General features: G+C 40.4%; 2 protein-coding genes across 3 annotated transcripts in view; one reads left to right on the top strand and one right to left on the bottom strand.

Annotated features, from left to right (window-relative positions):
* Nucleotides 1-1,310, bottom strand: part of BHMT2 (betaine--homocysteine S-methyltransferase 2) — a 35,214-nt gene extending 33,904 nt beyond the window's left edge. Inside the window, exon 1 of the mRNA XM_082378357.1 lies at nt 1,191-1,310. Coding sequence (XP_082234483.1) covers nt 1,191-1,223 — 33 coding nt within the window. The 5' untranslated portion in view covers nt 1,224-1,310. The remainder of the gene's footprint in view (nt 1-1,190) is intronic.
* Nucleotides 1,311-1,347: 37 nt separating this feature from the next.
* DMGDH (dimethylglycine dehydrogenase) overlaps nt 1,348-16,150 on the top strand; it is a 60,433-nt gene continuing 45,630 nt past the window's right edge. For both annotated transcript variants that reach the window (XM_082376206.1, XM_082376205.1), the window contains exons 1-5: nt 1,348-1,476; nt 2,393-2,567; nt 10,581-10,679; nt 12,133-12,297; nt 15,003-15,207. In XM_082376206.1, coding sequence (XP_082232332.1) covers nt 1,391-1,476; nt 2,393-2,567; nt 10,581-10,679; nt 12,133-12,297; nt 15,003-15,207 — 730 coding nt within the window. In that variant the 5' untranslated portion in view covers nt 1,348-1,390. The remainder of the gene's footprint in view (nt 1,477-2,392; nt 2,568-10,580; nt 10,680-12,132; nt 12,298-15,002; nt 15,208-16,150) is intronic.

Genomic DNA, 16,150 nt, shown 5'->3' with positions numbered 1-16,150 from the left:
CTTTACTTCTTTTTCTTTTTATCATGCTCATTTGCTTCAATGCCCATATTTTACCTTTATAATCAGAAAAACATATCCAAAATATGTTTTTTTGTTAAGTTTTTTAAACCTATATTCCACATCTTATGTAACTACTACCATTATTGTGTCCTTCCTTACAGTGTGTGTATAAATATTTTTATGTAGCTGGGATCAGTCTGTGATATATCTCCTTTTGTAACTTAACATTGCAAAGCACTTTGCCTGTTCCCATACTTAGCTTTTTAATTGGCTGCCTAATAACTTATTAAGTGGATGCACTTTATTTACGGAGCCCACTATTGCAGGGCATCTTGGTTGTTCCTATCTTTTTAGTATTACTAAATAAAACGGTGGTGCACATCCCCCGTTCCTTCCCCACCCTCTCTTCTGAATTAGGGAGCACAGGTGGGTTGCCTCGAGGAGTTTGGAGATGTCCCGCGTCCAAGTTCATGCCCTTTTCCTAATTTTGTTTTGTCACCCCTTCTCCCCACCACACACACATCCAGCGTAAAAATGGGGGGACAGGGCGACAGCTGGCGAGCAGATCGGGAAAGGGGAGCCGGGAGACCCAGACTGCGGCGTGAGATGAGGCGGAGACCCCACCCCCGGCTCCGCGCACCCCACCCTCCATCCCCGCCGCGGGTCTAGGGGTATCCCGGGACCGGTTTCAGGCCAGTCCGAGGCTTGGGAGACCGGGCAACGGCCCTTCCCAAACACACGAGGGGCACGAGCACTGGGGCCATTGAGTCGAAGAGCTGTAGGTGCGGGCGGGCGGAGGGCAGAAAATGTGAGCGCGGCCTGAGTCCGAAGGCTAGACTTCAAACCCCTGCTCCACCTGGACTAGATCGGTGACCCTGAGCTAGCTGACGGACTCTGAGCCTCAGTTTCCTCACCTGTAAAATGGGGATAAACGTGAAGAGGAGATAATTTGCATGAAGCGCTCGCGCAGTGCAGGGCAGCGAGTCAAGGCGCCATAAATGCTACCCAATATTGTTATCTCATCCTGACACCTAGGCAGTACGGGCGTCCAGGCGATTCGCGAGCGGGTACACCGAGGCTCAGAGCCGTCCAGGTGCCCCGCCCAGACCGCAGAGCTTGATTAGGGGCTGAGGTGAAGCCCCGCGGCCAGGAGGGCTGAGTGAGTACCTCCCGGGTTCCCCGAAACTCACCTTCTTGGCTCGGGGGCTTCCGGCCAGTGCCATGGCGCGGCGGCTGTGGCGGGCGCTGAGTGGCGGGCAGCGCACGGAGCCAGAAGCCCGCCCCTCGCCGGGGGGAGGGTCCCACCGCCTCCCGCCGGCCCCGCCGCCCCGGCTGTCTGCTGGCTTGGGAGTAGGTGCCCGCGCCCTCGCCCTATGGCCTCGACCTCGCCATGTTCCGCTCGGGCGCGCTGCGGCTGCGGGGCTTCCCGCTGCGGGGCTCGCTCGGCCGCCCACGCTCCGTCTGCGGCCGCGAAGGGTGAGTGGGGCCGGGTCTGCACGGTGGCCCGCGGCTGGGCAGCTGCGGCGTGCGAGCGCAGGGCTGAGGCGGTCTTCGGGTTAGGGGTGCTTCCGACCCCGAGAAGTGGGCATTCGGCTTTCTTCTCGAATTATGTGTGTTCTTTTCCATGCACAACCGTTCAAACTGAGAATATCAAAGGGTTCCTCGTGCAAAGACTCTCCTACCCCCATTCCCTTCCCCAGTCAACTGTTAGTAGTGCCTTCTGTATCTATCCAGAGATGGTCTATGGGGAGGCAAACGCAGGTGTATATATGGTCTTCTTTGACTTACTTACACCTTGCTTTTTACAATGCGTCTTGGAGAAGCTCATGATCTAGCTAGGAAGACAGACATGCAAATCAATATATCAAGCCACTGAGCAATCTTTATAATTAGAGGAGCAGGTACACGGTGAGAGGACGTTGAGCGAGGAAGAGCATTGTACTCCATCTGGCTCTCTTCAGCCTGGAAAACACTGGAGGGAGGAGGTGATCCAAGATTTATAGATAATGGACTTCATGATGATTATGGGTTTTTTTTTATGGAATAAAATGTTTATCAGTGTGTTTTTAAAGTAGACTGAGAAAAATTATTCTCTAGATTTCTTGGAGAAAAAGAAGTCATCTGTTCAATTCTTTAGCTCTATTAAGTATCTACAGTGGGTCAGAATTAGGGGAATGGGGTTCAAATGCCTCCTCCTCCCTCCCCCAACCAGGTTGCCTAAGTCAGGTTGAGGCTCCCAAATGATTGTCAGCACGTGTAACTCTCACAGGCACTAGATGTTAAGTACTGGAAGAATAAGTAAGGAGAATCACACTAGTCAGAAAAAAAACCAAAAAAAAACTATAACTATTATAGCCTAGTAAAGCTACTATTAAAAAAAAATGTCTTCCAGAGAAGAAAACCCACCCTTACGTGCAGAAACAAGATGGAAAGACAGAGCAGAAACAGTGATAATTGGAGGTGGCTGTGTTGGTGTGAGTCTGGCTTATCACTTGGCCAAAGCAGGCATGAAAGATGTGGTCCTCCTGGAGAAATCGGAGCTCACTGCTGGATCTACCTGGCACGCAGTAAGAAAACCATCTCAACACTGTCATATGCACTGAATTGTCACTTGTGCAATTGATTTTTTTTTACCATTCACAGCTCCCCACTGAGAGCTCTTTAGAGTGAGTTCCCTTTCTATAGCGTTGGAAGGTGCAATTGCAGTTTAGTTGGTATACTTTAAGGGGGTGATCGACATTTATGATGTTGATAATCATGAGAAGATAATCTTGAACCTATGACTCTGGATTCAAATCCTGACTCTGTCATTTTCTACTTATGTGACTTCTGGCAACTTACTTAAGTTTCTAGTTCCCGATGTGTAAAATGGGAATATTAAATTACATACCTAATAGGGTTGTGATGAAGATTGAATTAATATGTGTAAAGTTATTATGGTAAGTGGTTAGTAAATGTTAGCTTTTGTACCGAAGGATAGTGGCTCGGTGATCCTGAATACAGGCCTGAGACCTTTACCGACATCCCCTCACCTGGCTTTAGTGATCCTTTTATGTTTATTGATTTATGATTTTAAGCTAGTGCTGTGAGGCAACAGCTTGGCTTCATGATGGCTTAACTATGAGGGCTGAGAACATACAACACAGCTTTCATGTTGTGTTAAATGAAACACACGACCAAGTCAATCTCGCCTATTTAATGGTATGCATAATTGTTCCAGTGCTGTATAATAATTGGGCTTACATTGAAAGCTGCTCAGGTAAATGAGGTGATTGACACTGCTTTCATACTGCCAAACCAATTATTTCTGAAGTCAGCTAAGATGGGAGAGGAAGATTTTATGACTGCAGGTGCCATTTTTGTTTGGAGGAAGAGTTGAGATAAACAACAGGGTCCTACAGTATAGCACAGGGAACTATATTCAGTATCCTGTAATAAACCATAATGGAAAAGAATATGAAAAAGAATATATATATGTATAACAGAATCATTTTGCTGTATACCAGAAGCTAACATAACGTTGTAAATCAACTATACTTCAGTTTAAAAAAAAGTTGGGCAGTATTAGCTTCTGCTCAACACCCCTTTCCATCATTAGCTTTCCCCTACTGAGACGAGAGGGAACCCTGCTTTTAGGGGCCTTCTGACACCCAGAACCTGCTCACGGTAAGGGATAGAGTTGGATCTCCTGCCTCCAGCTGAGTTTCAGGGAGATTGATGCCCAGACTTAAGCCCGGTTCACCCCAGAGTTCCTGTGGTCACATAGTCAGACCACACCCACCAATTGGTTGGAGACTTCTAGAAAAACGGCATCAAGCCCTACTCCTCTTCCTTCTTTCTTCTCCTGCCAGCCCCCTCACCCCTCAGTCTGGGTGGGAGGCCCAGCTACCTGGTCCTCCCTGAGTGTCTTTTCTGAGTAGGCACATTTGTCTCTTGTGTCACCAGTTCTCCCTCAGCTTGCTTCCTGCTACCTGGAGAGAGGGGTCCAGGAAGCCACTGACCCTTCTGGCTCTTCTCCCCTCCCTGAACTAGACTTTCTATGCAGATTTCCTTTTATCATGGAATAGATAGCCTGCGTTTCTCCCACAGCTCTCCTATGACTTCTTTTTAGTGGACATTCGGTCAGTCTTTCAACAAATATTTATGAAGAGCCTATATTGTGTCAGGCCAGCACTGTTCTAGGAGGTGAGGACACAGCAGTGCGCAAAACAAAGCCCCTGCCCTCGTGGAGCCACATTCTGATGGGGCAGATGGAAAAAACGCAAATGATGCTCTAGAGTAATCAGCGCCAGCAGAGTCGAGCGGGGTAAAGGGATGAAGAATGATGGGGGTGGAGGAGCCTGGAGGCTACTTCGAAAAGGTGACACTTGAGCAGAGACCGGGCAGAAGTGAGGGAGCAAGGGGGCCATGAGGCTGTCCAGGTAAGAGCATGTGAGCAGAGGGAAATTTTTGCAAGTGGGAATATCCTGAGAGGGAGGGCTTACACCCTTTTAACACTTCCAGATTGTTAAGGAGGGTGTACACTTTAATATTTTAATAAGTTTTTTGTTCATTTAGAGTGGATTGACTTGACGTAACCTGCATTTTAGTTACTAGAATAACTAGAATAACTAGAATCCCTGAATATTACTTCTTAAACATACCATGAATAATAATAATAACAATAAAGCAACATATCCTTAGCCTAAGATCTTTTAAGAAAAGTGGGCAAAGTTTTTAAGATGATGGCTTCTTCTTAAAAGTCAACTGTGCAAAATAATTTCCCCTTAAGCAGAGAGATACCAGAATGAGTGGAAAAGGCATTTTTCTGCTTTGTAAACAAAGTAGTAGGCTCTGGTTCACAAAATGAGATTCATGCAGTGTGAGCTCAAGATGGACTCAGGCATCAGAAACCAGGTTATTTGGGCCCCTACAAATAAAGGAAAAGAAAACTGGATTGCCCTAGGAAGCTGATAAGAGGATTTCTTGCAAACAAGGGGGTTTCCCACCAAAGAGCATCCTGAAGAAATGCCACAGATTAGAATTTTTTTGAGATATAATCGACATAATAGTTTCAGGTGTAGAGCATAATGATTTGATATTTGTATATATTGCAAAATGATCACAAGTCTGGTTAACATCCATTACCACACGTAGTTACAAAATTTTTTCTTGTGATGAGAACTTTTAAGATGTACTCTCTTAGCGACTTTCAAATATACAATACAGTATTGTTAACTGTAGTCACCATGCCGTATGTTCCATCCCCAGGACTTCTTTATCTTATAACTGGAAGTTTGTGCCTTTTGACCCCCTCCCCCCATTTCACCCCCTCTCCACCCCTGCCTCTAGCAACCATCAATCTGTTCTCTGTATCTCTGAATTCCATTGTTTTGTTTGTTTGTTTGTTTTTAGATTCCGCATGTAAATGAGATCATATGGTATTTGGTATTTATAGTTCTTTGTCTTGTTTTATTTAGCATAATGCTGTCAAGTTCCATCCATGTTGTTGCAAATGACAGAATTTCCTTCTTTTTTATGGCTGAGGAATATTCCATTATATATATATATATATACGCCACATTTTCTTTATCCATTCATTTTTTAACACAGAGAAATTTTGGAGCAGATATGAGAATGTGGACGTTTTGGGGGGCCAGCTGAAGGGGCAGACTACAAAAATAAAGGCAGTCTCACTGAAGAATAACATGTGCTCAAGGCTAAACATTTCTGGAACATGCAGGAATAAGATGCGCTGGGGAGGAGGGCACAGCTTGCAATGTGAATATTCAAAATGGAATCACAAATCCAATAGTCTTGAGGTTTTGCTGGATTTTAACAAGACTGCTTTGTCAGCACCCAATACTACTGCTAATATAGAACGTTTCTTGTAGGATGGAAGGAAAGGGGAGAGAATGGAGCAAGAAGCAGTTTTGGCATATGGGGTCCCCAGGAAAGGCTGCCCCTGGGAATGGTGCCAAAGTGGATGTTTTGGAGGGCTGAGGACTAAAGATGCAAGATTATCCATTTGGGGTGTAGGAAGACAATGTTGGACCTTTCTATTTATTTTTATCTAAAAATATAAGAAAGACATTAAGCTTTACTAATCTTTATAAATAGCCCTCACCTTTGATGTGGGTGACATATTGTGTATGATACCAATGCTGCCTAAGGGAGAGGTTGGTGCTGTACAATGGGAGTGTCCTCATTCTTTCTTTTGTCTTCAGTCTGTCATGACATATTGCAGATCACATGCTATAGGATATCAATGTTATGATCGATTTTATAGAAACAAGGCTTTAAATAATATTATTTGTGATGAAAGGGAGAGGGAATGACCTTGAGAGTGTTGTACTACACAGGGGTTTGTTGGTTATCCCATAACAATAATCAAAAGAGTTGTAAAACTTAAAGTTTTTCTTTTACAGAAAGACAAGTGTCCCCACTTTGGTGATCTTTGTAGTGATGGAAGTGGCTGCCGGTCATTCTATGTAGTAGATACATACAAAACAATAGATGCAGTTTATTCCTTCAAAGTCAAGGTGATGCTCGCAATAAGTGAAAAATAATTTTTGGAAAATAGTCCTGTTGGAAAGAAAGCATTTTGAGAAGGGGTGTTTGGAAATGTTTGTATCATTATTAGATTTTTCTGGCCAAAATGATATGTATCGCCTAGAAAAAACTCTCATACATGCAAGAGATAAATTTAAAGTTAAGTTTAAACCCATTTAACGTTTTCCCAAATGAGGAGTTTCAGTGGGTTTGTACCCATTTTTTAAAATGTAAAATGCAATACCTCCCAATTAACTTATGACAGCTGATGGACAAGAGAACGTGAAACATTAATAGTCAAATTTCAGTAAAAACCTTTTGGTAGGTGGTGATGGGAATGGAAGAAGTGGCATCAAGATACAGAGAGTACAGCCAAGAGGGGGCACTTCTCCCACTTACATCTTTGTATCATTGACAGCTTCTTCAGCTATCACAGCCATTCAAACCATCGCAAAAGAAAACACACCAAGAAATTAGACCTTCAAATCGCTGTTTTACCAACATTAACCCAACATATATATTTTAGTAATATAAAATATTACATAGCCCTTGCTAAAATATTAATAAGCTTAATATTCAAAAGCTTTTCTACACAATAAATTTTTAAAATTCAAAAACCTTTCTGCACAATCAATAAAGCAAGAATTATTTACGATATTTAATTCATTTCCAGTTGTTTTTGTGTGTTTTATGATCTCTGCTAATATAGTAATACATATTTATATGTCATGTGGGAGTAAAGAAATACACATATTTTAGTGGGTATGCTCAAATGTTTTTATTGGGTGCAAGTGCATAGAAGCACTGGGATATGGGAAGGCTTGAGGTCAGTCATTGGGCTTTTTGAGGCTGTGGAGGCTCATGACAGAGCGGGAAGGATTATTAAAGAGAGAGAGAATATCACTAACTTTAGCATCCATGGATGATTTTTCTAACTGCATCATTCCTTTCATACTTATTGTTAGTCTGCTAGAAGGAAGAGCTTTCCACTCTCCCTACTTATTTATTTATTTATATCAACAAGAATTTGTAAATTCTTATTTTATTCAAAGGGTTATAGTTCTTAATGATTATTCTTTTTTTTAAATTGAAGTATAGTTGATTTACAACATTGTGGTAATTTCTGCTGTACAGCAAAGTGATTCAGTTATACATATTATATTCTTTTTAATATTCTTTTCCATTATGGTTTATCACAGGATATTGAATATAGTTCCCCGTGCTATACAATAGGACCTTGTTGTCTTAATGATTATTCTTGTCTGTGTTTCATCTTCCCTCTTTTATCTTCTCCACCGACTGTAATCATTTTCTTTCTTCAAATCAAAAGTAAGCCCCTGCCTGTCCTCCATGAAGCCTTCTGTGATTCTTCCAGCATCTTCTCTTCTCTTAGTTCCCTTAGTTCTTGTGTCTTTCTCTCTGTGCTCTGGCACTTAATCATATGCTCTTGATTTCATTGTTTCATGTATGAAAGTTTCATGACCCCAATCAGACTATAAAATCTTGAAGGATAAGAACAGTGTTTTTCTTCTTCTTCAAACTTCCCACTTAAAATATCCTTGCTGAAGCCCAGAAAGGAAAAGCATTGTACCGTTCTTCCACCCCATGCCGCAGGACTGGCACACAAATTAACAATAAATACCGTGCAGGACATTACATTCAAATAACTCACAACAAAAGCACAGATACGGTTGACCCCAACTTTTTTTTTTTTAATTTTTAAAATTTTATTTATTTATTTATTTATGGCTGTGTTGGGTCTTCGTTTCTGTGCGAGGGCTTTCTCTAGTTGCAGCAAGTGGGGGCCACTCTTCATCGCGGTGCGCGGGCCTCTCACTATCGCGGCCTCTCTTGTTGCAGAGCACAGGCTCCAGACGCGCAGGCTCAGTAATTGTGGCTCACGGGCCCAGTTGCTCCGCGGCATGTGGGATCTTCCCAGACCAGGGCTTGAACCCATGTCCCCTGCATTGGCAGGCAGACTCTCAACCACTGCACCACCAGGGAAGCCCCATGACCCCAAATTTTTAACACAGATTAAAAGACAAAAACCGGTTGATTAAAAATATAAGGAATACAAAAATTATATATATATATGTGTGATTTTATACCTGACAAAAAATTGAGCTCAGAATTTGCTTCTGACTGTCCTGGCAGCAAGGAAACTAGGGTTGTATGAATTGTTCAGTAGAAATAGTTATAGCATTTCAGGAAGAAAGACCAATTTTTCCTTGACCAGAAATTCCTAGAAGAATCTGTTCCCTAAAAAAAGGATATTGAGCTAAATGTTTTGAGTAAGAGCTTTACAAAACAAACCGATGTGACTCTTTCAGAAGAGAGATCATTAACTCATTCTATGAAAACAGCTTTCCAGGGTGGGGAAGAAGATTGATGTAGTGTAGATATTTCATTTTCGGGTGGTCTGGCTTAACCTAGGTTAAACTTAGAGGATCTTGAGGAGTGACTGGTGAACAGAACCCTAGGCCCAGGCTTGTGAATATCCATTTTCTCAACTGACACGAGATATATTGAAAACAAAATTGAGTTCTCTAGAAGATACCTGAAGGCCAGAGGTTCTCTATTATTGAACTAGAAAACTTCATATCACACTAGATACCAAGCATGTAAAGAAGGATGTGATATTTGGCTGAAAGTTAGGGAGCCTGACCCACAGTTGCCTCATTATGGGGCTGTGCTATGAGGGGACCTATGACGTTGGGCCAACATTTTTCTCAGAAAAATAGCCAAATGCTTGAACACGTACTTGATAGGTACGGAGGATTCTGGTCCATAAAGGATCACTGATGAACTTTAATGGCGGGGTTTTTTTTTTTTTTAATTGAAGTGCAGTTGATTTACAAAGTTGTGTTAGTTTCAGGTGTACAATAAAGCGATTCAGTTATACATATATATTCTTTTTCAGATTCTTTTCTATTATAGGTTATTACAAGACATTACAAGACCTGTGCTACATAGTAGGTCCTCACTGTTTATCTATCAATATTTTATATATAGTAGTATGTCTCTGTTAATCCCAAACTCCCAATTTATCCCTCCCCCGGCTCTTTCCCCTTTGGTAACCATTAGTTTGTTTTCTATGTCTGTGAGTCTGTGTCTGTGCTGTAAATAAGTTCATTTGTATCACTTTTTTTAGATTCTGCATATAAGTGATATCAGGAGAACCAAATGCCCAACACGAAGAACTTTATAAATACTCCCAAACAGACTTTATTTTAAATAGATTGTATTCGGATGAGCTTTCCAGGATAAATTAGCTGCTGAATGGGGCCCCAGACACTTAACTGAGAGAACCTGCTTCATATCATTGCTTAGAATTCTTTGTCTGGATACTATATTGCATCCGCCAGTGTTGATAAAATGGGTTTGGCAGGTAATATTTAGATATTTTCCTGAAAGTGATGATTCAATATTTATTCAGGAAATGTTTGTGGGGTATAATCTATGTGCTCATTCATCAACTGGTTAAGCTATGACAAAGGTCTGTTCACCACTCAACAGGCTCTGATTCCTAGGAATCTTCCACTTCTTCAATTTTGGAAATTCCAAGAAAGAGAATAGGAGGGCCGCTCGATTCAAGGGAATGGTGGGGATCGGGACAAGGAAAACTTTTTGCTTGCTTGTTCATATTCCTTCTCCTTAAGGGAGCACATGCTTTGTTGGTTTGAATCCACATTGTATGCCGTCCCCCCATATTCTTCCTAATAGCGTACATTCCTAACCTAAGTGATTCCATCTAAGTCATCCCATTTCTGAATCTGCAAACAATCCTTTCCCTAATAACTTTTAGGGACTTACTATATATGTTTGTTGGCTGGCTCTCACATTATTTATGTGGTTCAAGTGGGTTCTTATAACTGTCACGAGCCTTATGCAGTGTGCATTCAAACTGGTGCTGATGTGTTCTCATCCCAGAGGACTGGCTGGTGCTTGTCAATTTCTTGCCAGTAGTAAATTACTTCCTAACAGATAAACTATCAGCATTTTGAGAATGTTAATTTTTTTCGGTATTTCCTTTCCTCCCCACTTTTAAGGCAGGTTTAACAACTTACTTTCATCCTGGAATAAACTTAAAGAAAATACATTATGATAGCATCAAACTTTATGAGAAACTGGAAGAAGAAACCGGACAGGTAAATACATTTAGCTTGAAATTGTCTTTTAGGTCAGTTTCTTAGAGATACATAAGATTACTGAAGGATTTTGATATCATCATGTATCGCTGTGTGTAGTGACAGCCATGGCATGTGAAATGTGGTAGAAGATTCTGATGAGAGTTTAAGATGAGAACCTCTAGAGCTTGCTTTTCAATCAATTTAATTTCTTTAAGTGTATTACCCATGTAATTATCTGCTCCTGATTTTTTAAATGAGAAAAGAATAAAAAGCAGCTTTCAAAAATATCTTTAGTCAGCTGCTATATCTAGAAACTAAGATATCACAGCCTTTCTGCACTGGATTGCAAAGGATCTGACAACTGCACATGCCAGATTGTCACATGCCTTTGAAAAGTACTTCAGTAAAAGCCCCTCACTTTTATTTTTATCTCTTCTCATTTGTATTAGTACTTTCAAAGTAAAGTGGCAGGCAGAGTATCCACAGACTAAGACTGAAGTCTACTTAAAATTTTCATGCTATTTCCCTTGCCTAAAACCATCACATGGCTCCCCACAGTCTACAGGACAAAAGCCAAAGAAGAAGAAGGGCCTTCATTAGCTAAGCCCTGCCTGCCTTTCCAAGGTTTTCTCTTGCCACTCTTTGCTATGCTCAGATGCTTCAGCTATTCTTAATTACCTACAGTTCTAGAATGAGCTGGGCTGTCTGCCTGAGACAGCATTCCCTCTGGTCCCCATTTCAGCATTCACCTTCCACCCTTTCCCGGGGGGCGTCTCCTTTGAGAAGACATCCTTGACTTTGTTCACCCAGCAGTCAGGCGGAGCTGAGGGCATATCTCTTGGTTCTAAGAACATGTGTGCACATACCTCTTATAATACGAATCCCTCTCAATTGTGATTGTTGCTTTACTGATTGGTCTTCCCTACAGATTCCAAGCAACCTGAAGATAATGACTGCATCTTTGATCACTGTCACCCAGGGCCTTGTTGAGTGCTTGGCCAACTAAAGGACTTCAATAAATGCCAGATGAATGTTTATTTCAATTCACACTTAATCTCCTCACTGCAACATTCCGATTCTTCATGTTCCCTCTTCAAATCCTTTGTCTTTCTTTTTTTCACATAATTTTCTTCCACTCTGTACATGAGCACTATCTCATGTTGTAATTATGCATTTAGCTGTCCATCTTCACCTATAGACTGTCAGCTCCATCCAGGCAGGATCTTCATCTCTTGTTCACAACAGCATCTCTGGGGCTTAGCATAGTGCCTGGCACAGAGGAGACACTTAGTAAATATTTGCAAAATGAACATCTTTTCATATGATGTAAATATGGTATATAGCTATCACTTTCACTGCATAGTGAATCTCTTTTTTTACACACCTTCATTTTCATTGTGCTGGAGAAGAACCATGTTTGAGTGCCAAATAATGATTTATTTATGAGTTTTTACTGGCATTATTGTCACAGGTGGTGGGATTCCATCAGCCAGGTAGTATCAGAATTGCTACAACTCCTGTAAGGGTAGATGAATTTAAATATCAAATGACTCGGACTGGCTGGCATGCAACGGAACAGTATATTATTGAACCTGAAAAAATACAAGAGATGTTTCCTTTACTCAACATGAATAAGGTATTTATCCTAAGGGCATTTTTTTTTTTACCATTTGTTGATTTTAATTAAGATCAGAAAATGTTATTTTAGAAACTTAATTAGAAAAACTTTGTGCACACATTTTGAATGTCAAAATCAGATGATTAATGCTGGAATTTGGGTAAATTATAAGATGGGCTATTATGTTTGCTAAATACAGTAAAGGTAATGAAAAATCTTATTAGCTTTCTACCTATTACAACTGAGGAAACATTTTCAATACCTCTCTATTACTGTGTCCCCCAGATCTGGAGGTTTCTATAATAAACCTTCTGTTTGAGAAATGCAGAGAAGACAATAACCAGGTGTGACAAATGTGTGTATAGAAAGACTGTGTTACTGACATTTTTTTTTACAAAATCAAAGGTAAAAGTACATGTTATATTGCTACACAGATATCACCTAACTCATAGCTGTACTACCCTGACAGGTATTGATCTAACCAAATTTAGCTGAGAAGATCCACTTGGGAATTTAGTTTTTTTGCTGGGTGATAATCCCATTTGAATAATAATAACAATGACTAATACTGCACTACCTAACACTACAGCACATACTTAATGTACTAGGTATTATGCAAAGCCATTTACATGTATAATCTCATTTACTCTTCACAATAATAATAGAAGGTATAGATTATTACCAAACAGGAAATTGCAGCTTAGATAGTTTACATAGTGAGCCCGAGCCCATCCAGCTAGAAAGAGCTGGAGGAGATTTGAACCCAGGCTCTCTGACTCCTCTGTACATATGCTACCTAAGGGTACAAGGTGGAGCTGTTCAGGGAAGCAGAGGTTTGTGTTTCTCCCCAGTGTAGTATCTCTGACGCCTAAGGGTTCATAGCGTTGCTCTGGGAGCTGGGTTGTTAGCCCCTGTGAGTCTTGACAGGTTGCTGGCACTCCCTTTTCAGTAGTTTTGTGTGATGCCAATGTGGTGGCAGATTGGTGTTGCATTGCATTGTCTGCGTTAAAATTCTGCCACCACTGCCAGGAAGGATATTCTTATATCTGTTTATATGTCAATCTTGAGATGCTCTGCTGGAAGTTCTCACCATCACAGATTTTTCTCAAGGACATTGGGCAATGGAAATATGTGGGAAGAGTATTCTCTGGCTCTGGGCCGGGTGCCAAATCAAATAGATCTAGGGTCACTACATAAGGACATATCCATTATAAAACACCAAAGTGACGTTTAGAAGTCTACAGTAATACAAATTCCATTAAAACCAAAAGTCTCTTGCACTAAACCTATAACAAGAGATTGGATTAGTAATCCAAAACTTCCCACAAAGAAAAGCTGGGGCCCAGATGGTTTCGCTGGTGAATTCTACCAGACATTTAAAGAAGAATTACTACAATTCTTCACAAACTCTTCCAAAAATAGAAGAGAATTGAACACTTCCCAACTTATTCTGTGAGGCTAGAATGTATTGCTGTGATACCAAAACTAGACAAAGACATCACAAGAAAAGAAAGACCTGTATCTCTTATGAATATTGATGCAAAAGTCCTCAACAAAATACTAGCAAACTGAATTCAGCAACATATAATAAGGATTTTTTTAGCATAACCAAGTGGAATTTATCCTGGCTATGCAGGGTTAGTTTAACATCTAAAAATCAATCAATGCAATATTGCATGAATAGAATGAAGGACAAAAATACATCATCATCTCAATAGATGCAGAAAAAAAATTGACAAAAGCCTCTTGACCATACTTGGTGCTTAACAGATTTTTGTTGAATGGGTGAGAACTAACTGTACTATTTCAGTGCTCCCTCCTTGTTTCATCTGAGTTTTATTCTTCTTTGTTTCCCCCACAGTACCTCAAGCCCTAGCACAAAGTAGGTATTTAAGAACTAGTTGTTGATGACTGAATCAAGTATACATTTTCCTGACACCAGATATATATTTAACATGTGAATTTATTAACAGTATTAAACAATTAAATATAAATAATTAATCAATTAGTATTAGATTTGACTGCAAATGTTAGAAACCAAAATAATAATGCTTAAACAAGATAGACGTTTATTTCTCTTTCATTTTGGCAGTCCAGGGCTGAATGGTGGCTCTTATCCATGAAGACTTCAGGAATCCAGTCGCCTTCTGGATCATTGCTTTGTCATTCCTAGGATGTGACTTCTTTGTTCTCACTCCAAGATGGCAGCTAGAGCACCAGCCATCATGTCTGCATTCCAGACAGCAGAATGGAGGAAGGGACAAAGAAGGGACAAAGGGCATATGCCAGTTGTCTCCTTAAAATGGTTCATGTGACCATGACACTTTCATTTGACACTTTCATTTGCATTTCATTGACCAGAATTTAGTGATAGTTTTAGCTACCATCTGGAACTAGAAGCTGCCAACTATTGGAAACTCTTTGTTCTTAGTGGTTATGTGTCTAAATAAACATTTGGTTTCCATTGCTTTGTGGGGAAGGGGAGAATAAATGTTAGAGACAATTGCAAGCCTCTGTCAAATAGCCTGTCTACTTAACTCTCAATGTGAGTCCTGCCTAGCTCTGAGCTTGGACATAGGAAAAAAAAAAGTGGAGACTGATCAATCTGATGCCATGATGCATTTTTCAAGTCCAGTTTTGCTAAACATTTGCTGGCAGGATACAGTTACACTAAGTGAGTATATGTATTCATTTGAATATTGACTCTTTTGTGATCGATTTAGATTTTAGCTGGACTGTATAATCCTGGAGATGGTCACATTGATCCTTACTCTCTAACTATGGCCCTGGCTGCTGGGGCTAGGAAATATGGTGCCCTTTTAAAATATCCTGCACCGGTGACTTCTCTGAAACCCAAGTCAGATGGAACATGGGATGTTGAAACACCACAGGGATCTATGAGAGCAAATAGAATTGTGAATGCTGCAGGTAAGCGTCATTTAAAAAAAAAAATACTGTTTTTTTTTTTCAAGTGGCAAAGAAAGAAGATATTTAGTCATAACGTAATGTTTTATACCATGAACATTGTTATGAAACACCGTGGTACTCCCATGGCGAACATTTTGTCTGTTTCTGAGCTACAAAGCTCTCCCTCCATCACCTTGCTCTTGTTGTGTGAGATACAACTCTGTCCTTGGTTATCCATAGCGAGTTGGTTTTCTTCTCCATGCTCCATTTTATTCTGCTCCGGAAAATGTTTTGCCAAATTATGCTTCTTTTTCCTTCCTGTGTTCACACTTTCTTTATAATAATAGCCAAATTCTAATGTTCAAATTCACGAGCATCCTCTTTGCTCTCAGTTTGCTTTTTAGAGCAGAGTTGATTATTTATGTTCTTTCTCATCTATTATGATTACTTTACTCTGTTCAAAAAACTTTTAACCCTTTTCCTTTCAGCACATTATTAAATATATTTCATAATCTTTAGGTTGCTCTGTTACAATTTAGACTCAGAGTAATGAAGCCAAAAGGGATATTTGAGATAATCTAACAACTCACTCATTTTCCATTTGTGGAGACCAAGGTCCAAGAAGGATATACTAATTGGCAAAGTGACAGTTATGTCAGAGCCAGGACTTGAACCTGGGTCTTTTGATTCTTGAATTAACATACTTTCTATCAGGTTCTTTGCCTATGAAGTAATTTTCAAATATCACACATAAAAATAAATCCTCGTGCAAATGAAACTGCTTGTGCAATCTAAACTGGGCTAATAATTTATATTTATCTATAGTTCATAATGGTTAATTTAAAACCTAAAATAAACATGAGGCAGCTACTGATTTTCTCATGTTCTGCTCTTTGAGTCATTGCTTAAATTTACAAAATGAAAACAATCTTTATTATTTATCAGATCAGATGATACGCCATGA

Source organism: Balaenoptera borealis, assembly GCF_965194805.1.
Source record: "Balaenoptera borealis genome assembly, chromosome: 2".
Lineage (NCBI taxonomy): Eukaryota > Metazoa > Chordata > Mammalia > Artiodactyla > Balaenopteridae > Balaenoptera > Balaenoptera borealis.
The sequence above is the reverse complement of the archived record's forward strand: the minus strand, read 5'-3'. Positions and strand labels throughout refer to the sequence as shown.